We start from the raw sequence: 25,088 nt of genomic DNA on the forward strand, positions 1-25,088 counted from the left end.
TCTAAAATCCTCAAGTTATTTAAGAGACGGCGACGGCTTGCCTCGTGTATATTTTAGATTATAAGAGACTGGAAGGTGGAACATTACTATGCCAAAAGCTGCACATCAACAAAACCCACAAAAGTTTTAGAATAAGAAATCAAGGCTCTCTCATGTCAAAATTTAAAACCGAGTGAAAAGTATTATGCCATCACTAAATAGTTTAAAATTGTTTTCGTTTCTGTCTTAAATCTAAAAAAAGATCTGGAACCCTTACAAAGACGTAGGTACAGTAATCTTTTTCTCAACACAAGGTACAAGTACAGAGACAATGTCGATAGTATCAAGTTTTTGAGGTTAGAGAAGGCACAATGTCACTCAGACCAAATGTGTTAAATATTTATAGCCTATATCACACTGTTTGTTCAGCCCCCCATTCTTGTGTTGTACGAAATTAAAAACAATCTCGAAATAAAAAAGTAATCTTTTATTGTGAAATCCACTCTTCTAAACTGACAACCGATGATTTCTTCACCATTCCTAAGGACATTTTATGGAGTAATTTTACCTAATTAACTTAAACATAGTCTAGCTACCAACTGAATGTATCAGCATTGACTATTGTATCAGTCAAGGCATGAGTTGCAATTGTTTCCCCGCTTAAAGTTTGGGTAATTGTGTGGTTTGCTTGTAATGATTTAAAATCAAAGTTGACTAGAGAATAAAAAGAATACCAAATCAGAGTTTAGCAACCAAATTTCTTCCCACGTCAAAACCAATACAATGGAGTTAGCAACAAACTGTTCTACAGGTTTGTTGGCAAAGATTTAATTAAGTTTACCGTTACTATTCAGCAAAAGTTTTTTAAAAATAAAAAATTGAATTATTTAGTTCCGGTATGAACGCAGCTTAGTTGTAAAACGAAATTATCATGACTGCCGGTACATTATTAAAAGAAGCAAAAAAGTCAATGCAATATTTAGTAAAAAATATTAACAATCAATACGTTGTATTATCAAATACTATAATGAAAGACTAAGTTACACAAGCCTTTACATAGGGTAGATATTTGCCATTTTAAACCCCAATCAAGTTAAATCCTTCAAATCGATCCTTATGTATGTACGTTTTCCAAACAAACAAGTGCTGTATTTGTAGCAGAAACCTGTGAAATCGTCAAGCATTAACTTTATTTCTTGATAGTTTTGATGAAACTATAGGCCTACTAAATACCGTACAGTAAGTTACCTAAATAAAAAAAAATTAATACCGGTGGTTGTTTTAAGTCTGCAGGTCTATAACTGTACGCCTAAGTTAGTATAAACTAAACTTAAGTTAGCGTTCGGCCAGATTCGAGCAAAGTTAGGCCTATTGAGTATCGGCCCGATTTTCCTTTAGACAAATTCAAGAGTGCAATATGTTCTTGTGATTTAAAAGTAGGTCTACCTAAATAAAATGGCCATAGTTTAAGAGTCAACATACTATCTTAGCCAGGAATAAAGAAAGTTGCAGATGATCTCATCTCGAGCACTCTATAGTAAGTTACTATAGTCACCTCTCATTAACTAACCTACGATTAAGTTAAACAAAAATACAGTACAGCATCGCTGGGCTTAAAAAGATGTATGCGCAAATAATAATCTAGGCCTATTAAACACAAATGTTAGTTTGATAAGTTTGAGACTTTGCAAGTTTACTCACCATTAGATGTTTGAAGACTCCAATCAGACCTTGAGAAGATTGTAAATTTATTTTTTCTTTATCAATTTACACAGAAATCCAGGATTATCGCCAAACAAACCCCGCACTTGGACTTATCCGTTAAAGTTGCTCCGCATCACACTTTGTAAAATAATGAAATAACAAAATATTGACAGGTCTAAACTTTTAAAACCACAGATGGGCCACTATGACACTAATGTGTAAAGAGTCAAACCGCTGAGGTCAAATGCTGTGAGTTATTTTTAGATTTTGTTACGTCACAAACACTGACTTGTCTCGTCGTCTGTATAGCTCATGTTGTTGTGGAAATTTATTCAAGGCTGCTGAAATTTCAAAAGCAAGCTGTAAGTTTTGTTGGAACACAGTTTTGTCCAGTTACAAGGAAAGTGAGGACGAAAAAAGATCAACAAAGGACTACGGCTAAAAAAAGAAACCGAGCCAACTTAATTACACTTGACTTGGGTAAGGCCTGTAAATTATTAACTTACAAAGAGCAAATACGCCTGTCAGTATAGTAACGCGAAATAATTAGTTGAATAAATAATTTACTCAGTGAAATTATCTAGGAAAGCATCAAGTTTAACTTAAGTTTAAGTTGTTTTGATTCCCGAACGTTAGACTTTGGTAAATAAGATAACAAACTCGGACTGAACCAAACAATCTCCAGTGAAACAATTCGTCGTCGAGAGCAAAACATATAGTAAACATAATAATTGTGTACCTTCAGAGTACAAATATGTGATCTAAACAACTTTATACTAACTTCCAAGTCACCAGCGACAGAACTAAAACTCCGACCTGTGGTGGAGAGGTTAAAATTGAATCCCGATGACTTCAAATAAATTAGAATGGACTATTTTGACTCACAGTTAACGGCACCTATTTTCTTCAAATAGCACAAAATACATAACACCGATAAATACTACTGCGTACCCGACAAGTTTTAAGTTCACCACAAAGTTTCAAACAACACTACAACCATCACCCACTACCTGTTGCTGAACACTGGCACTAATACCACAACTACAAAACGAGAATCCAGCTGCCGCGCCTCGTATCATCTGACGTGCTAGAAACGTTTTTGTGTTGGCCACACTGATGGTAGACTGCTATTGATAGGCAGCTCCTGGCATCTAGTAGCAACAATACAAACTATCTGCACTCTTGGCAGAAGCAGACTAATGTACTAGCAGCTATGGCATCGTACCTATTCAGTACTTACTGTAGGCCTACCTACCTGAAAATATTAATAACAAAATAACCTCCGATACTCCATAACATTAGCAATTCATGTTATGCAGTAAATCTTTTTATCGAGAAATTAATAAAAGAATTACCTAATTTTTGTTATAGAACTCTTGTCATACAAGTATAAATATTTTGTTTAAAATAAACATGATACACCTTAGTTTTACATTTTTTATGAAATGATGAATAACATACATTTGAAACGGGATTTTATCCATTAGAACCTTATGTATCCTATGTAAATTTCCCTTAATATGTCAACAGGGTTGCAATAGAAAGATTTGTACTGTTACAAGGGTGAGGACTTGTTTAAATGATAATCATTTTATAAACTCATTGACTGCAAGTTTTGAGTGTAGCTTTCTTATAACATTTTACGGCAATGTAGTCAAACAGTTCACCCGGTTGGAGGTTACCAGCATGTCAGTAGTGATCGTAGTGATTGCACAAAACACCCGTTTTGCTTCTTTTTGTTCTACTAATAAAGAGAAGAAGCACATAGAATTTCTTGTTTGCCTTTTTTTGGTTAAATATTGACATACCGGTTGCCGGTATTGTATTAAAATGCATATGCCATAGAGGCTAAACGGAATAACACTTAAAATTACATAAAAACCATTAAAAAATGCCTGTGACAATGGCTTATGATGGGGAAGCACTAAGCAATAAAAGGCATATTTTAACCCAAATAAGAATGAAGGGATAGAACATTCATGTTAAGGTGTAATAGTGTGGCTACATGGTAATTCAACCAAGCCAGTTTTTTTTTAACAAACTAGAAAAGAAGAAAAAAACAAGAATAAAGGGTGAGTGTGGAATGGGGCAAGATGACTTGTCAAGCTTTGTTACTAACTCAGATCAGCTGTTTCTAAAACCAGGATTCTTTATCTAAAACCCCAATGGTCAAGAACATCCTGAGTCCAGTTATGGACCATAAAAAAAGGCTACTGATTTTTTTCAGGATCAACCTTCTGATTGCTAAAGAAACATAGCTTTACACAGAATTTATTAACACTTTAGATTCAGTAAAAAAAATTAAAAATATTGGGTCTACATGAAAAATTACTAACTAAAAGTAGGTTTGCAAAATAAAAACCAATATTAAGTGTGAAGAAACAATACCGCCTTACAGATGACAAATCCTCAACTTTACAGAACAGGAGAAAAACTGTTTTGAAAAATATCCATAGAATATAATATACAAAACTACATATTAATGTTTCAAAACTAATGTCTAGATCAAACTTCGTCTAAATACTAAATTACTTTAACTATTTATATTTACTGTAGTACTTAGGCGGTATTAATGGGTTGAGATTTCGGTTTTGTAGATAGGCTGTATTCCTATTTTCAGTTAGGCGGTATTGCATTCATGTATTTTGTTTAAATGGTCTGTTGGGCGGTAAAGTGACCAATGCATTTTAAGAGAAACTTAATAGTAAATTAATTTTCTTTTAATATTTAAGTGATAGTAGTGGTGAGTAAAACAACACATATTTACAAAAATGTTATAATGAAAAATGTCTTAGAATACGGCAGTTCTACACAATAAAAAGTATAAAATAATTTAAAAGTTCAATTAGAATAATAGTAACAAGAATGTTCTTTTTCAGTCTTCAATGCCAGTCTTTAACGTGTCTAAGTCTTTCATGACCTCAGTCTAAAATAAATGTCCCTATACATCTGAGGGTTTAAAATCCAATTAAGTTACTTCTGTGTCCATGTAGTCAGTTTTCTACACACTTCCCTCTTTTAGGAGAAATTAGTAGTTTCCTAATTAATAAAAGTCGACAACTAGCGACAGAGTAATAGTAATGATGGAATTAATCATTCTTAAAAGAAATATTGTCATAAAAGGGATGGCAATCTTGAGGTAACACGTGTTTAAGGTCTTGCAGATCTTTCCATTTCCGTTTTGAAATAGGTATATAGGGAAATAGGTAGGTTGGTACAAACGCTGGAACTCTCTTCCAGAATCAATCTTCTTTGGTCGTCTTGGTAGATCTTCGTATGCTTGATTAAAGTCGAGCTTTACTCCAATTTTCCCGTTCGGTTTGTACAGTATTGCTCGGATATCATGAACTGTTGGTTCTCCCACCTTATTCCCTGGTCGAATCGATTCATATGCCATTGAACTTTTTACTGAAAAGTTTTTGAAAAAAAGAGTAGTTCAGGTAATGTGATTCATATGGAGTTGGCTTCAATCGCGCTTCTTTCGTTGCTGCATGATACTGACTTGGTAGATGTATTTCCTTATTTTTGAGACAGTATTCAATATTGCTATGCACGAAGTCACACTCCATTTGAGTATGTCCTTTGATGAGAAACTTTTGCTCAATTTCCACATTCATTTCACTGGCTAAATGAAGAAGCGCGTTAGAATAGATAGCATTTCTATTTTGATAGCCGCAACCATCCGACCATAGAACGACCATCATTCTCATTTTCTTCGTCTTCATTTGTGTGTTCTTCTTCTTCTTTATTTACTTTAGTTCTCCTTTTTACAGTAGATTTTTCTACCATATTTGATAGATACACCTTTCTCTGGTCCCAGTTCATGCTGATTCAAAAATTATCAAATATCTTGAGTCTTTGCTCTTTGTCAATGCTCTGGCAGAATCTAACTTTTGATTTTTTGCATAAATTAGATGAACAAGTGACTCCCATCGTCCTTCCTTCTTTAGGGGTATCATGGAACACTCTTCCATTTTTATCTCTCCTATAACCTAAATACTTCTTACCCTCCATTCTCATTTTTTTTACTGACGTTTTTCTGCCAGGAACATGAGTTATTCTTCTTCCTTTTCTTTTCAGGCAACACTATGTTTTCTTCTGAATCGGAATTTATCTGTTCTTGAGTGTTAGATGTCTCATTAGACACCATTTCAATCATGAAATCCGGATCATCCATTCTTTCCTCGGTTAGATTTGTGCCTTCAAATATGTATTCAATTGTTGTCACAGTATTACTTTCGTTTTCAATGATATCAAAAGGGAGGTTCATAATATCGATTTCATCAACAGCAGCCTCTTCAATGAGTGGTTCACCTAAAATAAATAAAAACTATTAAGATCCCATAAGCCTATTTCCAACAAAAAAGTTAACCACCGACCACAGTGTGATGAAGATAAAATCTGCCTGAAAGTGGAATTGTATGCTGGTGACAATATTAATTTCCTCAATTAAAGCCTTCAATAGCTAAACTTTCATAACTGGTAAACGAAACAAGAACCCGTATACTGTAGTTAAAATTGCGCAAAATTTAATAATGAGGATATTATGAGTATTTACCGGCTATTTCGTGAATCGTAAGTAAAGTGAAAATAATATTTACCTGATACAGGAATCTGAATGTTGGCATCATTGTCTATTGGTATTACAGGAAACATAATATTGTTGTCCTCTTGTACTTCATGTGATTCGTTTATATTGCTTAAATGGGTTTGAACTGTAATTGGAACAGAGCTGTGATCTATTTGATCTGGTATTTCTACATTCATTTCTTGGATTAGCTCGTTGTTTTTTGTAGACTTAACACTACCTGAAATTTAAAAGTTACAAATTAAAATTATAAAAACATCGCTAAGTATTTTCAATGAATTAATTTGATAAATTATTTATTCATAACTTTTTGTTACTACTAAGTATTGCTATCATTTTAGCTATTTTAGTGATGTAAAAATTCATTCAAATTACCATCAGTAAAAGTAGAGACATTTGGAATTTTTGAACTACGTTTGGCTGAGACTCCTATCTCTAAGTCTATTCTAGATTTCTCTAGTTCCTTAAAAATTTCATCCTCTGTAAATAAAAGTCCATTTCCCTCTTCAGAGATTGTTTGGCTGAATTCAAGGTCTTCGTCAATTTCAGAATCCATTGTGCCTGGAAAGAAATTGTTATATTAAAAGTAAATAAAAACATTCATAAATATTACGTTTCCACAAAATAATATATGGACTTATTAGTCCATTTCTATTACTATTATTGTAAAAAAAGACGAATAAAACGAATATGAAATCAATGTGAATGTATTTTAGTTAATTGTAATACCGCTTATCTACCATTTATTTGACTGATATTTTCAGAGCTAATACCGCCTATCTGCAGCATTATTTCAAACAGCTGCTATTAATATGTTTTATAATTGAATACTGTTTAACTTATTGAAAATGTGATTCTAATTAATGTATTTAATAATATTCTAATAAACCCATTATGATCAATAAAATGTAAAAGGAATTAAGTGAAGTATAATACTAGTGCTTACCTCGGCGTGACAAATTCCCATGCAGTTGTATAGGCTACTAAAGCAGTTAGGCGGTATTTTTAACTGGAATCAGTTGGGCGGCATCAGAACAAACGCTATAACAACACCATCTGTTGGATTTTTGGCGAACTACGTCCACCATTCGTTGGACAATGATGCAGCGGTTGCTACGATACCAAAACCTTGATTTCGAAAAAAATGTCAGATAGGCCTAGGCGGTATTGTTTCTTCACCGACGGTATGAAACAAGTATTTATTTGCAATTATTCATTATGAATATTCAAATAAATAGGAAAGTAACCAAAAGTTAGATGGTTTTGAAATATACACAAGTAAATACCATAGAAAATATCACTTAATTTATTTACATTATACATTATATTGTATATAATATGCAGGAAACCAAATTCTTGACTAGAAACTATTTATAAAAATAGACAAAATTTACTACAGTTTACAAAGGAAGCAACTGTTACTAATTTATTATTTACAAATTAAATAAAATATACAATGTCTTATCAATATCTCAGACAATATATTTTCTGAAGTGAATGAAAACTAGGTAGGTAAATTTTTAGATTTATTTGCAATATTTAAAATAATGGAATCACCGTAAAGGCTAGAATTTGTTAAATTTAGTTTAATTTTCCTAAATATCAAAACTTAAAGAAAAAAAATCAACTATGCACTTTAAAATATTATTTGTCAGAATAAGTTTTTGGATTAAACAAATCATTTAAGTAGTAATGAATAATGAATATTTGGCTTTAAAAACATACTTTACCCTATTTTAATACCATACCTCCCATTTAATTAGTAAGTACCTCTAGTTAAATTAAATTTAATTGCCTGAATAATATAAACTAAGGTTGTATTTCTAAGCTTGATTGCTATAAGAACTGAAAACACTTCAAAACCAATAATATATATAGTAATAACATCGTTTAGAAATGATTATAAATTCTAGTGGTGATAAAATAATAATATTTTGTCAAGCTTTATTTGTGCATAATATTGAACAATCTTGTAGGAAAGAATAAATTATGTAAGGTATGTGTTTAACTATTGTTTCTAAAAATAAGCATAACAATTTTTTTTAATTCTTTTACGCACAGGTAAAACAGAATCCCATTTTTAGGACAATTTTTCTATTTATAAATTGTAATGCTGTTTTATTACTTGTAACAATAAAGATTGATTTGATCTCAAATTGATTTAAATCAATTTAATAAATAAAATTGATTGAAATTTATGAAATAAATAAAATTGATTGAAATTGATTAAATAAATATAAGTTTAATTGATTAAATACATAAATTTAATTGAACTTTATTAAATAATCAACTTATTTTTTCCTGACACAGAGAGTAATTCCTAAAAACTAAAATAATTAGAAATCAATAAAAAATCAACAAATCCTAACAACATATTAACTTAAACTTAACCATCACACAATGTATCAAAAAATTAAGTAGCTGATCATACAAAGTAAACAAAACTAAATTAGGATAATGATTTAAAGTGATTGTAAAAACAACACAATTTTTACACAACACGTGCTTAAAAAATTGTACCAAGCCTTACATAAAAACATGTTTTTTTACATAAAATATAAATATCAAACGTTTGTCCCTCATAATCTGATCGAGGCTGTTGTTATTGAAAATTCCTGATTTAAAAAGATTGGATTTTCTTCATGTAATTGATCAATATTAAATAGATTAATATTTTCCAGTCCCATTGGATTACCGAAAATTACAAATAATCAACATCGGATATTCTTAATGTGTTTGATCATTATTAAATATGATTATTATTTTGTAATGTGTTTGATACCCATTTGTCTTGATCATTTGATGATGCTCTCTGAGAAAATTTGACTTAGTAACAAGACCAGGGTTTGTACTCCCACGCAAAAATGGTTTAAACATGCTAATGGAGTAAAAACATAATTAAAAATATTCAATGATAACTAGTATGGTATGATACTATTCATTTTGGTTTGTAAAAACAAAGAACCAACAATAAGAACAATAATAACCAAGTAAGAAGAAAAAGTCAAGTTGGAGGGCTGTATTTTTGACATTATTGTCAAATTCTTTCTTAATTTTATTTTCTTAATTTTTTAATTAGTTATTCTTATAAGGTTTAAGTTATCAGATCCTTCAGATCAGGCTTCCTAGTGTTATTGTTTTCACCCTTTATTGTTTTAAATTTATTTGTATGTAGATCTCTATAATGGTGTTAATTCGGTTCAAAGACCATGGACTTGTTAACTCGTTGGCTTCGCTTGTGTGGGACCATTTATTTGATTTGATTTGTATTTATGTCACGGCAGGCTCGTCTTTTCCAATATTGCCGGATTAAATCTGACAACCGAGTACCTTGGACTACAAAGTGTCCGATTAATAAGAGACTGTACAAATTTATATCAAAACTCAATATATACCACAATTTTTAATTAGTTACATTCACTTCAGAATGTTTCCGATATCTAATACTATAACTCGGTAGTATGAAACAGGTCGTTGACCACCTTCTCCAGGTCCACGGGGAACCTCTCTTCGCTGAGGTCTATAAAATTTGAGGTGGTGTTGGTGGTGGCGTTGACGGAGGTGGTAGCAGGGGCATGGTACCTCTTGATGTGAGTCTCTAGGTTGCCCTTCTGAGAGAACTTTTTAGGACACTCGCTACACGACCATTGCTTCTCACCGGAGTGAACGGTGGTAGTGTGCTTGTCCAGCGAGTTCTTCTGGGAGAAACTGCGGCTGCACTCCTGTACGAATAAATAGAAAAACAAAGCTATCAATTACAGTTCGATTTCTTTGACACTTTGACTACATCTTTGACAATGTAGTGCGATCAGGTAGTTAGACTTGTCAAATTTTGAGGTTGAAAAAAATGGACTTACTACTTGCAGTTTAAAAATAATGTGGCCGTTGAAGAAATTTTTTTAAAGTAATACCCAATTACAAACCAACTAAAACGTTTTTTATTAAATAAGTGCAACCAAATTCTAAAGTGGTTAATTTAAAGTAACAATTTACCGACCGAGCCAATACTACAATATTGTAACTTGTAAGATTAATAATACCTTCAATCTTGTATATTAAAAAACTTTTGCAAAACTTATGACAGCCAGCCTGACCATACTACTGGACCAAATTACATGCAGTTGGTACCAAATAAAAGATATTTTACTGTAGATGTGCATAATCCCTTTATAAATTAAAATAGGCTAAAAAATAAGTACAAAAAATGAATGAAAATTTTAATTTCTTTTGGGTTTTACCAAAAGAAAGGTTATTTCTATTGGATTTTACCAAAATAAAGGTTATCGGTCCTATATGTGCAGGTATTATTTGTATTTTGAGAATATTTATGTTAATTGGGTCAAAAATGGAAATTCAACTTTTCTTAAGGAGATTTAACCTGGGGCTAATTCTATATAATAGACAAGCATGTTTATTCAACACCTTTTTTTAGCACCTGTGCATCGCAGGAAAAATTTACGCATACCGTGTTAAAGATATTTGCCTGTATATGTGCAGAATCACTTTATAAATTAAAATATGCTCAAAAATAAGCACACAAAATGTATTTAAAATTAAAAAAAAAATTAACATGGACCTTATGGGTTGCCATGTTGATGACGAAATAACAAAATATAAACAGAAAATCAAAACAAATGTAAGAAATTCCAATCACATGTTTTATTTACAACGTGGGGTGAATATAGAGAAGTTAGAACAATACATACTTTTGGTTGAGTTTTCGACTACGGGGCAAGCTACAGTCATTAAATTAAAAGTTTTTTTGCAGGTGAGCTATAGCAACCATCATCTATGTCAGCAACAAACAATAAGGTAGAAAATAAAATTTTAAACACGCATTCTGTTACTGACTTACAAAACTATTTTTACTAAAGAAATCAGCAACAGCTTGCCCATATAAATGGGATGTCTACTTTAACCCTACGAGTGTCCCTTATTTTGGCCTTAATGTATGCCTATTTTTTGCTCATTTGCAAGGTTTTATTAAAACGGATCTGAGAAGCTTGAAAACAATGTTAATTATACTGTTCTATATACCATTTTGTTTGGAAAATCATGGGCTTCAATATTATACATAAAACATAAGGAACATTTGTTTCAAAAAAATTTTTTAGGTAAAAAAAATATTTTGGAAAATTTTCAAAATAAAATAAGTTTGCGCTCAATGAAATTGTATAAATTATAGGCCTATAAATATTTGATAATAGCCACTTTGTTCTGAATTTTATGAGGATTACAAATATATAATAATATAAGGAAGTAGATTTGCAAATAAATAAGTTATGGGCAAAAAACAGATTTCAGTACATAGCGTTTAGCTAAGAATGCATAGCCTAACCATAGCTAGGAATCTGGCTGATAATTTACATCAATATCACTACCTACTTCTTCAGGATCATCAACCAGCCCTTCAAAATCACTTAAATCTTCTTATAATGCACCACGTATATCACTACTTTTGATTTTTAACACTAAAACAATGATAAACGTAATAAAACACATCAGTCATCGGTCCGAGGTTAACCAAGCTGTTTACAAATACGCACGTCAGCTGTCTGCTACAATATTTTCGGAACCAAAATGAAAAGCGCTTAGAGACAGACCTCCGGAGAAAGCTCTGAATCTGTCAAATAAAACGATGCCTAACTCGATCCAGTTCAATCCGATTTTGTCAGTCATAGAGCCTTCGCCGTAAACAGTGTTTGTGAGTGGCTGCAGCGACACAAAACACTACACAAAGTGTGTTATGTGTCGCTGCAGCGACAAATAATCTGGAAATCTGGGTTAATCCAGTCGATGGTAAAAGCTACTCGTTTCTGGTTCAAACGAATCACTCACCTTGCAGTTGAAAGGCTTCTCTCCCGTATGCACTCGCATGTGTCTCACCAGGTTTGTTTGTTTACTGAACCATTTATCACACACGGAACACTGGTACTGCATCAGCTGTATTTGCATCTGAAACACAACAAAGTACCATTACTTTTGCTTGGTAACTGCACGGAGAAGTAAGGAACAGAGGATACGTGCCATGGTACACTTGCATCGTGTCTAGGGCAAAGTCCAACACCACGCCTCGCCATCATGTACTAAAGCGCTATCGGTAAACTGCTTGAACTAGTTTTATCAATATTTAGTATGTTTAGGTGTTCACGTAATAGGGCTGCTGATATATTAAATTATAGTTGTAATAAAGTACAAATGAGCACCATGAATATTATATTTTATTTTTATGTCCAAAACATGTAATGTCTACTAAAAATATAATATTCAGGGTGCTCAGTTGTACTTTATTTACTACTATAATTTAATTTAGTATGTTATAGCCCTTTAAACTCTTAACCTAGCTATACAACCACTATTTCTGTAAACATTTGGGTACAAAACTTATTGCAGCCTTTGTGATTTCCCCATAAAATATCATAATTACTCCCACCGTTAACCAATAAGAAAGGTTGTTGACAAGCTAATCATAAAGAAGTATGTGTTGGATTGCAGATACTGTTTTCTTTCTTAACTTTTCTTCTTTAACATTCTAGGCCCCTTACATCAGAACTAATACGGTTTACACACTATCTCAGGCTTAGAGGGTTGCGGGATTGCTCTACCAACAGCTGTTTAGACTCACCACGTTGGTGTCTTGTGCAGGTGGGTTGTCTGTTGTAATGTTTACCAGCTGGGGCTGTGCCTCCCTGATGTGCAGCATCAGATGTGCCTTGCGGTGACCAGACGTGCGGAACCTCTGGTTACACACCGGACACCGGAACGGACGAGAACCTATCCAACCAAAACAGTTTTAAGATACTGAGTAAGAAAGGGAATTAAACCTAAATTCACAGTACTCAGCTAGGCAAACACTCTGTTCACAATTCACATTACACTCGGTCGAGTTGGTAAACAGAGTTGAGCAGTAGAATGAGCATAAATTTCAAAATTCTATTCCCAGCCGACGTGAGTAAGGCGATGACCGGCTAGGCTGGCTTCTGAGAAAAGACTAACCTATAAAATTATGTTTACGTCGGTAATCAACAATATCATCGTTGATGGTTTGATCCCAAGTAAGGTCAAATTTCCAATTTTCTGTACTCTATCCACAATTTCATGAGTGCCAGCAATCTATGTTCTAAGAATCTCAAACAAAATTCCATGCTTATGTATAAAGAAACAGTAAAGTAGCTATAAAGAAAAAAGCATTAAAGAAGAGCTATGAAGGAATGTTTAAATGACATTAATTGATATCACAAAAATCTATACATTCAATGTTTGCAATGCAATGTTTTTTTGCCAAATACCTGTATGTAACCTCATGTGGACCTTCAATGAGCCCTTGGTGGCGAAGAAGTACCCGCACATGTGACAAACACATCTCTTCGGCACATTGTGAGTCTTGAGGTGGGAGTCAAGCGTGGACTTGACGGTGAAACACTTAGAGCAGTAGTCGCACTGGTAAGGCCGTTCTCCCGTGTGTATCCGTAGATGTCTCACCAGGTCACTCGGTTTGCGGAAACTCTTCGGACAGTACTTGCACTGGTTCGGGTGGACCGGTTCGTTCTTATACAACTCCGGGTCCTGTTAAATTCAAAACTTCAAGTTGTAAGGTCATATGGACGTAATATGTTATGTAGATTTAATTAAATTGAATGTGAACTTTGGTAACATTTTAAAAACACAAAAACAAAAAATATTTTTTAACTTTCAAACTTACAGTGGAGGAATAAATTCTAAAATATGCACAAGTATTCTCTCTAAACTAAAATATCACCTGGACTGTAAAGGTTTCCAAATTCTACACTACAGTTGCAGTCGTATAACACAAAAGGTCAAAATGATATTTTTCTAAATGAACCAGCAAAAGATCAAATAGTAAGGGCCTATACAGAGTGTTAAAAAATGTGGGTACATAATTTACGTAGTGATTCCTTGGGTCAAAATAGAGAAAAAAATCTAGAAATAGAATAACATTTTTTCCAAAATCGCTTCGTTATCCAAATATCTGCCATTTTGTATTTTTAACATTAACATTTTTATCTTTGGATTTTTTAAACCGATCTTTATGAAGCTTGGTATGTATGTTAAGGTAGATGAGACCCATGTTAGAAAAAAAAATCATCTTGATTCAATATATATTTTCAAAATGCCGCCATTTTATTTTTTCAAAATAAAATTTCTCAAAAACGGCTAATTTTATGAAAAAGTGTCAAGTACACTTTTATTTAGAATCTTTTTGCACTTGGTATCATTTGATAGGGAATTAAAAATTCTAAATAAAAGTGTACTTGACACTTTTTCATAAAATTAGCCGTTTTTGAGTAATTTAAGCTTAAAATATTAATATGGCCGCCATTTTGAAATCTTAAGAGGAATCAAGATGAAGTTATTTTCTAAAATGGGTCTTTTCTACCTTAACATACATGTCAAGTTTCATTAAGATCGGTTGAAAAAACCGGAAGCTAAATGTTTATGTAAAAAATAGAAAATGGCGGATATCTGGTTAACAAAGTACTTTTGGAAATAATGTTATTCTTGATTTTCTCTTTATTTTGACCCAAGGAATCACTACGTAAATTATGTCCCCACACCCTGTTAAACGCACCACTAGCCCTCTATTCCCTATTTTTCAAACAAATCCCCTCTAAAATGTCTAAAACATTATCAACACGGTACCTTAACGTCACTGATTCTCTCCCGTTCTTTCAGTGAGGAAAGCAGCACACGTTCACTCATGGAGCTGGCCTCTGTGATGGTGGATTCCACCAGTTTACTGGCCTCCTCCTCCGTGAGTTGACGGACATCGCCGCGCCGTCGCCGTGGTCGCGCCGGCACACCTTCCGCCATATTGTGCACCAACGTGCTGTGTCTCTTCAAGTGCAACTCACTCCGACACACTATGCCACAGACGGCGCAGATGAATAGGGGCCTGTAGGAACAAAACAAATTTCTATGTAATTTTCATTACTTGTTTATTAAATATTGTTTGATGTTTTGCTATGATTACGAAACCATGTGAGTTGAGTCTATACCACTTGATCATCTATTATTCTTTTTGAGTTCTTTCTACACTATTATAGGGGTAATACAACCAAACTAAGGGCAGTCAGAGTAGATACCAACCCAGGTAACACCCACTTACCTCTTAAATTCTCAAATTCACTCTAATAAGTCCCCTATTTCATATCAAGGACTCCAAAATTACTCTTTAGATAAGAAATAACCCTCAAGATAAAAAGAAATCCTCTAGAAACTACCCCTAAAGGAGCTAATCGAGAGCCCTGTATAATATAGGGGGGGGGGATTCATCTTCCATAGTACCTGTAGTTCAGTCCAGTGTGAGTAGTAATAGATAAGAAACTAGAGATAAATCACATGTAGATCAAGACCACTGGACTGAACTACAAGAAAGAACTCCAAGATGTAAAGATGTTTCCATGATCGGGGGAGACGATGATGATGTCAATGCAATGCGGGAGGTGTTCAGGATTTCTCATCCTCATGGAACAGCAAAAGCCAATTTTATTGTTCGTTCTGTACGTTACACTGTAGGGGTCGTGTTTGGTTAACAATTTGTTTCTTGTTATTTCAGTCATTTAAAACCTCTCTATACAAAATTAAACGATCTAATCATAAAAAATAACGTAAATGTAAAGCAAAAATCATGAAAATTAACCTAAAATAACAGAAACAAAATTTCGTCTACACTAACGATCATTGTCAAGTCAAGTCAAGTCAATCATTTATTTTCACATAACGTTTTACAGATCCAGCATAGCTGGGAAACAGGTGAAATGGTCATGGACAATTAAAATACATAAAACTATAATAACTATTACAATATGCTAAGAAATCAAATATATACATCATTTAAAAAATCATCAACTTTGTAATACCCTTTATTAAGCAGCAATTTGGTAACTTCTTTTTTGTATTTTTCAAAAGATTCTAATGATTTAATATTATCAGGCAGTTTATTATACAGTTTTTTCCCTAGGTATTGTGGAAGGGTTTCTAGTGAGGTAAGTCTATGAATGGGCAGTTGTAAATCATTTTGATGTCGTGTTAAATAATTATGGTTATGGTTTTCATTCATAAAATATTCAAGATTTTTTTTAATAAATATTAATGTTTGCAGGATATAAACAGACGGAAGTGTTAATATTTTCAATTCTCTAAATAATAATTTACAGGATTGCCTAGGCTTTGAAAATGTCATAATACTAAGGATCTTTTTTTGAATTTTGAAAATGGTTTCGGCATTTGAGCAGCTGCCCCAGAACTCTATTCCATACAACATGTTTGACACAAACAAAGCATAATAAACAATCATCCTTGTTCTGAGGTCAGTAACATGCTGCAGGACAGACATCTGGAAACAGACTGTATTTAGTTTATTAGCTAAAACTGATGTGTATTTATCCCAATTTAAAGTGTTTTGTACCTGAATACCTAAAAATTTTGTAGATGACGTTTCATTAATAATTTCCCCCTGAAAATTAATATTTAATTTGATGGTTTCTCTGTCATGAGTAGTTTTGAACCTGACAATTTGAGTTTTAGAACAATTTAGACTCAGACCATTTGCTCTGAACCATTTGTTTAAATCTTCAAAAGTTTGGTTTATCAAATTTTTAGGGCTGTTTGATTTTAATATAGCTGTTGTGTCATCTGCGTATAGAACAAGCTTTGAGTTTATGTTAAAAGGCAGGTCGTTAATATAGATTAAAAACAACAAGGGTCCCAATACATTGTCGACATACATGAACTAGAAACAAAAAACAAGCTTCAGAATTTACAATGGGATGACTTCTGTTGGTTAGTCTATGATACAAACTAAGATACTTTTGTGGGAGTACTATCACACTGATGTGTAGCCATTGTCTACTTTACCTATCTTCAGAGTTGTGTAACGACATATGCCTAGTCAGAGAAGACAGTTGGGTGAAGGTGGCACCACACTGGCCACAGGCAAACTCTTTTTCCCGGCCATGGCTTTTGATATGTGCCTGAAAGAAAAATTACAAATGTAGTCAACATTTTTCATACTATTTGTTTGTACAGGCTAAAATATATTTCAATTTAATTTTGTCCATACAGGGATGGCAAAAGATCTGGGTTAATGGAGAGGCAGCAGACTTTTAAATGCCTGTTACAAACAATATCTATGCTCCCACCTTGAATTGTATATTTTGTTTGTCTGAGATTTTAACTAGCTCACTCAGCTGCCAATCTTAACATATCTAAAAACTTTAAAAAAATACAATAGGGGTTTTCTGTTTTACATCCCTTTTTTACCCGTCCTACTTAACCGATTTATACTATTGAGTTGTGATTGAAAATCAAATCTTATGATCTAGCGGGGTGACAAATGGTAACCAATAGTATATTTCGAGCCCCGAAATGGGACTTTCGTGACGATATTGAACGATACTTTTTATTACGATGAAAAAACTACTTCATAAATCATGAAAAATTATCTGATATTTCGTTAGCTTATTAATTTTTCTAATCTAAACACAATACGGCTGTACAATAAATTTTAGTGTAAAATTCACGTTAAGGTTTATGTAGCAAAAGTTATGTTTATGTTAGGAAAATTCACCTGATCACTATTTGTTTTTGGTGTATTGTAATTTAAGATATTTGATGATCTCAGCTGTAAGGAAATTGGCTATTTTCGATTACAGAGTGCTGAAAAAAGGTAAAACTTTGAGATTGATTTTGTGAAGAGTTTGCTCTCAAAGATTAGGTAATACAGAACAACTTTTTATAACAAATTAAATTTTATTTCAAATGTTAACAGCTGTGTGTTTTTTAGTGGAAAAACATACTTCAACAACTAACTGTAAGGTTGTGAAAGAGAATGAAAGAGTCTACGAAACTGGATTTTAAATAGGCTACTTTTTTTACTGAAACCTGAGTAAGGTAGATAAATCTCGCTTCATTTTCTAGCCTAGATCTAAAAGAAACAAATTAAATTTATTGTAAAGGTAAATTAGCGGTTTTATTCACATAATATTACATTTGTATCAAACAAACATAACCTTTGAAAAGAAAAAGGGCATTATTCATTTTGCCTGTTGCCTCAAAATCAAAATCTATTAAAATACACAATTCTTGCACGGGTCCCCTCGTACAGTATAATATTTATGATTTTCACTACAACTGCTGACACCTGTAGCTATTGTACGTTTGAGCTCACCCTGTATTGAGCTGGGGTGGCGAAGGTTTTCTCGCAGATCTCACAAGAGCTGTGAGTCTCCCTGTGACTCGCCAGCTGTTCTCCGTCACTCACAACCATGTTGCAAACGTCACACCTGTCAACATCAGACAATATCAAAACTGGGTTTACACTAAACATAAGCACAACTTCATACATAAGTCATACTGTAATTTATCAAAGTATGATATTCTGCCGAACAGCGTTAGGTACTGATTGCAGAACCTCCGTTTTTCTGTAGAGCCTCCAATTTTTCTGTAGAAAATAAAGTTGTAGACTTTCTATAGAAATATTTTCTGAAAAAAATGTTATTAACTTGTTATGTAGCATTTTTTTGCAGAAACTTATACCGGTTAAGTGTAAGACAGAACCATGTGGCCCTAAATTTGCCTGTAAAAATAATAGAGATGGACGGGTCCCGAAATTTCGGGAATTTTTCGGGAAAAAAATATTCCCGATTATCGGGACGGGATTACATTTGATTCGGGAATTTTTCGGGACGGGATTTGGTCCGATCGTCGGCGATTTTGCCGCTTCGCGAGTGCCGATGACGCCGCTATTGCGAGCGATAGGTCCGCGAACGCAGGAGACGAAGTCATTTCGACGATCGCGCCGTGACCGCGAGTCATACTGACGATCGCGCCGTGACCGCGAGTCATACCGACGATCGCGTCGTGACCGCGAGTCATACCGACGATCGCGCCGTGACCGCGGAGTCATACCGACGATCACGACGTGACCGTGGAGTCCTACCGACGATCGCGCCGTGACGCGAGTCATACCGGCGATCAACCCGTGACCGCGAGTCATAACGAAGATCGCGCTGTGACCGTGATTATTGGACCAACGATCGCACCGTTAATCCCACCAACGATCGGACCGACGATCGCGCCGTGACCGCGAGTCATACCGACGATCGCGCCGTGACCGCGAGTCATACCGACGATCGCGCCGTGACCGCGGAGTCATGCCGACGATCGCGCCGTGACCGCGGAGTCATGCCGACGATCACGACGTGACCGTGGAGTCCTACCGACGATCGCGCCGTGACGCGAGTCATACCGGCGATCACCCCGTAACCGCGAGTCATAACGAAGATCGCGCTGTGACCGTGATTATTGGACCAACGATCGCACCGTTAATCCCACCAACGATCGGACCGACGATCGCGTTGTGACCGCGAGTCATACCGACGATCGCGCCGTGACCGCGAGTCATACCGACGATCGCGCCGTGACCGCGGAGTCATGCCGACGATCGCGCCGTGACCGCAGAGTCATGCCGACGAACGCGCCGTGACCGCGGAGTCATGCCGACGATCGCGCCGTGACCGCGGAGTCATGCCGACGAACGCGCCGTGACCGCGGAGTCATGCTGACGATCGCGCCGTGACCGCGGAGTCATGCCGACGATCGCGCCGTGACCGCGGAGTCATGCCGACGATCACGACGTGACCGTGGAGTCATACCGACGATCGCGCCGTGACCGCGAGTCATACCGACGATCGCGCCGTGACCGCGGAGTCATGCCGACGATCGCGCCGTGACCGCGGAGTCATGCCGACGATCACGACGTGACCGTGGAGTCCTACCGACGATCGCGCCGTGACGCGAGTCATACCGGCGATCACCCCGTAACCGCGAGTCATAACGAAGATCGCGCTGTGACCGTGATTATTGGACCAACGATCGCACCGTTAATCCCACCAACGATCGGACCGACGATCGCGCCGTGACCGCGAGTCATACCGACGATCGCGCCGTGACCGCGTAGTCATGCCGACGATCGTGCCGTGACCGCGAGGCATACCGGCGATCACCCCGTGACCGCGGAGTCATACCGACGATCAAGACGTGACCGTGGAGTACTACCGACGATCGCGCCGTGACCGTGGAGTCCGCCGTGACCGTGAGTCATACTGTCGATCATGCCGTGACCGCGAGTCACACCGACGATCGCGCCGTGACCGCGGAGTCATGCCGACGATCGCGCCGTGACCGCGGAGTCATGCCGACGATCGCGCCGTGACCGCGGAGTCATGCCGACGATCGCGCCGTGACCGCGGAGTCATGCCGACGATCGCGCCGTGACCGCGGAGTCATGCCGACGATCGCGCCGTGACCACGGAGTCATGCCGACGATCGCGCCGTGACCGTGAGTCATACTGTCAATCATGCCGTGACCGCTAGTCATACCGACGATCATCCCGTGACCGCGAGTCATACCGACGATCGCACCGTGACCGTGAGTCACAAGTTTCTATAGGTACCTGTATATTGTTACCCATTTTTTTGGTTTTTATAGATCAGTACCACAAACGGTAAAAGTTGATTTTGTATGTCTTTTTTTGGTAACTGCAATACTCAAGACTTTCTTTTTATGCACAGAAAAAATCCCGTCCCGTCCCGTCCCGAAAATCGGGAAGGAAATAAAATTCCCGTCCCGTCCCGTCCCGAAGTAAAAATTCAATCCCGTCCATCCCTAAAAAATAAGTATTGTTCATAAAACTGTTATTGCTATCTGGCAGGCTGAGCTTTCTGCAGCCCTAGCAGTCACGGTCACCGGTAGTTCTGCTTTGAGGCGATACAATAGACATCGCCCAAAGTTATTGTTTATTGTATGTTTATTGTATCGCCCCAAACCAGAACTACCGGCGAAAGTGTCACAGAAAAACTGCAAGGGCTGCAGAAAGCCCAGCCTGCCAAATAACAATAACAGTTTTATGAAAAATAATTTTTTTACAGGCAAATTTAGGGCCACATGGTCCTGTCTTGCACTTAACCTGTATAAGTTTCTGCATAAAATGCTACATAACAAGTTAATGACATTTTTTCAGAAAATATTTCTATAGAAAGTTTACAACTTTATTTCCTGCAGAAAAATTGGAGGTTCTACAAACAGTAACGCTATACAATGTCATGCATAACGTAAATGAAAGCTGCGACGTCAATATTCGGTGCATCGATCGTAAGTACGAATGCATAGAATAACCGAATTACTAAAGCGATTAAACGTAATAACAGTAGGTGTATTCAAACTGATACAAGCGTTTTTAAGCTTATTTGTTTCCAAATATTCACTAAAACTACCACAAACGTGGTTCATTTGAACATTTGAAGGCAACTTCAACCGAGTAAGCCCACAAATTTTTTGGGGATATTTCCAAGTCCGTTGCAGAAAATTAAAAAAAACAGTCTATGGCGCTGTGTCCCTTATGCTAACTCATGATTGACCTTGATAAAATTATCTCAATTTGCAATGACAATATGTGTTATGTTACAGTTATCACAATTAATTTGGAAATTTGAGCTTTAAAGCTTCTAACTCGTGATTTGCGATAAAGAGTAGATTGAAAGTGTCAAGATATGTAACATATTTTATCTTTGTAACCTATATTAGAATGGTTTGATAGGTGAAATAAAATATATAAATTATTAAATGGTTTTGTTACAAAAAGCACTGATATATTTCAGAGTCAACACTTACCGAAACTCTACCTCTTGTTCCTCTGTTGACTGTTCTATGCTTGCCAGATCTGTTTGAGGTACATCGTCGTCTAGCTCGATTGTTATTGTATCCTGTCAACATTTTAATACATTACAAATGATATTTTCTAAATCATGTGTTTTTTATCTGGTGAACAATTTTGACTTCAGGACAGAAAATGATTTTAGCTCTTCATTTTTGGGACGATACAAATAAGTCTAATGATACAATAACTTTAGACGGTATTAAAAATAAAATTGAATACAAGTACAAAGCACTAAGCAGGTGGTTTTAGTACAAAATGGTCCTTAATTAAATTACTGCCAATCGCCAATATCTCTTATCGATGTGATAATGCCGAAACCCTCCAGGACTAACCTGAAGTAATGTGTAAAATAGTTATAAGGTAAAACCTAGTGTCCTAAAATGTAAGGTTAGAAATAAAAAACACAAAAAAGTTTACACATCTATTTGTTAAATAATAAAGACAGTACAGCATCTCCCTATTATCCACGATTATGAGTGGCTGGGTGATTAAGTGCAATGACACCTTACCCAGGAAATCACTAAAATTGACCTTGAAGACATATTTAAGCTTTAAAAAAGGTTATGGTAAGACATTTGAAATGCAGTGTACCTTTTAACTTTGTTTCACAGACATTTTGTTCTATTAACAAAACAAATAATATTGGAGAGCCTAGGTATAGACCTAGTGATAACAAAAGTTTAAACACACGGCATTTTGATGCCGAAAAGGCCGTAATATAGGGAAACTTCAGAGCTGTGACGAGGTAATTGTATTATTATATTATAGTCATCAATTCAGCTCAGGGGCTAAATCATGTCTTTTGATTTAAAAGTAGGCCCATCGTTAACAATGGTGTAGGCTACACAAAAGATGTTAAAATTTTACTAAAATATAGCCTTCAAATTTTTAGGATACATGCTTGGTTATTGAGAGAGATAATACGAGTAGACTGATCGTGTTCATGTTCTGTGATTACGGCAAAATCCTTCCATCCTGTCATTTCCTTTCTAGACTATCTTGGTCGTGAAATTAGGTAGGCTATTTTTTCCATTCTAACCTGATTTTTGGAATTCCCGCACCTTAATATTTAAGATAACATTCGGCATGCTTTAACATAATACAATATCCTCCCCAGCATAATTGATTGGTTACCCAACAAATTTAGGAGAACGAAAGTGAGATACAATCAGTGATACATACCCTCAAGGCGATGTTGTTAGGCTCCGTTTGAATGTTGGACAAATGAGACAAACGGTGAGCCTCAAGATCTTGTTTACTCTTCACCTGCGCTCCACACTCGTCACAACTGCAGAATGGATAGGAAACACTGTTACTTTTGCAATAGACAGGAATGTACCTTAGCTTTTCCGTTGGTGAAATAACACTATTATTTTATTACTTCCTTGACAAATACGTTTAAGCCGGATCGCTGATAGGAGGAAGACATGATCAGCTTTATTTCTTTCTCACCATCAGTTCAGACGACGTTACTGTAAGAAATGCACTTCAAAACTACAACGGACCCCTTGGAAACATTTACAACGGATGGGCTTATTTGATGGCGAACCGATCTGTAGGCATTGTGATAGGTCAGAGGGGACAGCCGATAACCTGCTCTTTGATTGTGACAAGCTCTCTGATGCTAGAAGGACAACTCTTGGCAATGTGGTGAGAGGAAGATATCTTCCCGAAAGGAACTAATTGGAAGACTACAGGCTTTCACCGGATGTCTGAATTATAAGGTCTATCAAGGAAACAATTGTCTGGGGTGCGCAATAATTTGAATTTTCAGATGAAGTGCTTTATGGTCTTGGCCTATCAGATAAGATAAGAAAAAATAGAAAAGTTAAAAAATCTAAATGTTGTATTTTGTTGGCCTCATTGATAAAACCTTCTTAATTCTGTTTGTTAGAAAAAAAGGCAGTCATATTGATCTCCTAAGTGGTGATGTTGGTTACGTTTATAGAGCAATCCAATTCAGTCGACGATTCGACCACACTGTCACTCAAACCAACTTTTGCAACGAAATAACTCTTTATCACATTTAACAACTAATGTCAACAATATAAAGAGTATGTTTACAAGTTTATTTTGATATGGCTATGTTTTGCCTTCGCTACTTGATTAATTGCGACACACTTGTTTGTTAAGTGGCTACTACATAGCAATAAATAGTGTTTTGCGATTTGGAATTTGCACAAACTGAAGCTATTAAGAGTGTTCATTGAAATTACATTGTCCAACTTGTACAATTAGGACAAGGAGGATCCTTCCTTTCTGATTTTATCGCTCTTGAACTTCTGTGAATTTTTTTTATGGCACATTGATGCAAGATTGATGTTTTCAGGACATTATTGACAGCAAAAACTTATTGCCTATAGTAAGCCGAATGTAGTATAAGCAGATATTTACCTGAAACTCTTAGCATCTTTATGAGTAGTCTGGATTATGCTGGCGTTGTAAAGGTTGCCAGATGCTAAGCCCAGTTCTAACTGTTCACCCTGTAAACAAAACCATATTAGCAAATTCTAAATTGTTAACTGTAAATTCTTTAAGCTCATCAGGACTGATCACGCAGTAACTTAAATACCGGCACTCGGCACAGACCTAGGCAGGGAGAGTCTACCCTCGGTTACAGGTACAGGTACAAAATGCGTCGCCAGTAGACCGTAAGACTACCGGTAATGAAGAAATACATTCTACCTATTCCTACTATTGATATACGTTGTCTCAACCATGGTTTAAACATTTAGATTATTATATGCTAATAATACGGATTTGCAAAAACAAAAAATGCATTTCCATAATATGGAAATAACTAAATATTATAAATGGTCACGGAAACCGCTGAGTTCAACAAAAGTTGGAAGAGGGTGGTATCAGCAATGAAGCCTAAAATGAGTAAAAATGTAAATGAACACAGTAAAATGTTACAAATTTAGTTAACTTTTTTGTTTTAAGGAATAACAAGCTGTAGGCCCGTCCTACGTACAGGAATTGAGAAGTCAGTAAATGCATATAATTCAGAACAGCTAGTTTACACGCATAAAGACAAATTCTCACAGTTTTAGAAAAATCAACTTGTAAACAAATAA

At 35.7% G+C, this 25,088-nt stretch overlaps 2 protein-coding genes across 9 annotated transcripts in view; both read right to left on the minus strand.

Moving 5' to 3' along the window:
* Positions 1-2,692, minus strand: part of LOC128994129 (receptor-type guanylate cyclase Gyc76C-like) — a 127,994-nt gene extending 125,302 nt beyond the window's left edge. For 2 of the 8 annotated variants that reach the window (XM_054418479.1, XM_054418487.1), the window contains exon 1: positions 1,681-2,685. The gene's annotated coding sequence lies outside the window, so the exon portion shown is untranslated. Of the gene's footprint in view, positions 1-1,680 lie in introns of all 8 variants that reach the window. The other 6 variants (XM_054418425.1, XM_054418434.1, XM_054418442.1 and 3 more) reach the window with 6 other exon arrangements.
* Positions 2,693-9,280: 6,588 nt separating this feature from the next.
* The window catches only part of LOC128994164 (zinc finger protein 236-like), a 41,494-nt gene continuing 25,686 nt past the window's right edge, over positions 9,281-25,088 (minus strand). The window contains exons 22-31 of the mRNA XM_054418500.1: positions 24,406-24,494; positions 23,194-23,299; positions 21,966-22,057; positions 18,462-18,576; positions 17,150-17,265; positions 14,933-15,185; positions 13,561-13,837; positions 12,897-13,045; positions 12,110-12,226; positions 9,281-9,993 (exon numbers count right to left, since the gene is read on the minus strand). Coding sequence (XP_054274475.1) covers positions 9,718-9,993; positions 12,110-12,226; positions 12,897-13,045; positions 13,561-13,837; positions 14,933-15,185; positions 17,150-17,265; positions 18,462-18,576; positions 21,966-22,057; positions 23,194-23,299; positions 24,406-24,494 — 1,590 coding nt within the window. The 3' untranslated portion in view covers positions 9,281-9,717. The remainder of the gene's footprint in view (positions 9,994-12,109; positions 12,227-12,896; positions 13,046-13,560; positions 13,838-14,932; positions 15,186-17,149; positions 17,266-18,461; positions 18,577-21,965; positions 22,058-23,193; positions 23,300-24,405; positions 24,495-25,088) is intronic.

The sequence above is a fragment of the Macrosteles quadrilineatus genome, unplaced genomic scaffold (genome assembly GCF_028750875.1).
Source record: "Macrosteles quadrilineatus isolate MER2022 unplaced genomic scaffold, UCM_ALF_1.0 Scaffold_1__1_contigs__length_201487025, whole genome shotgun sequence".
Lineage (NCBI taxonomy): Eukaryota > Metazoa > Arthropoda > Insecta > Hemiptera > Cicadellidae > Macrosteles > Macrosteles quadrilineatus.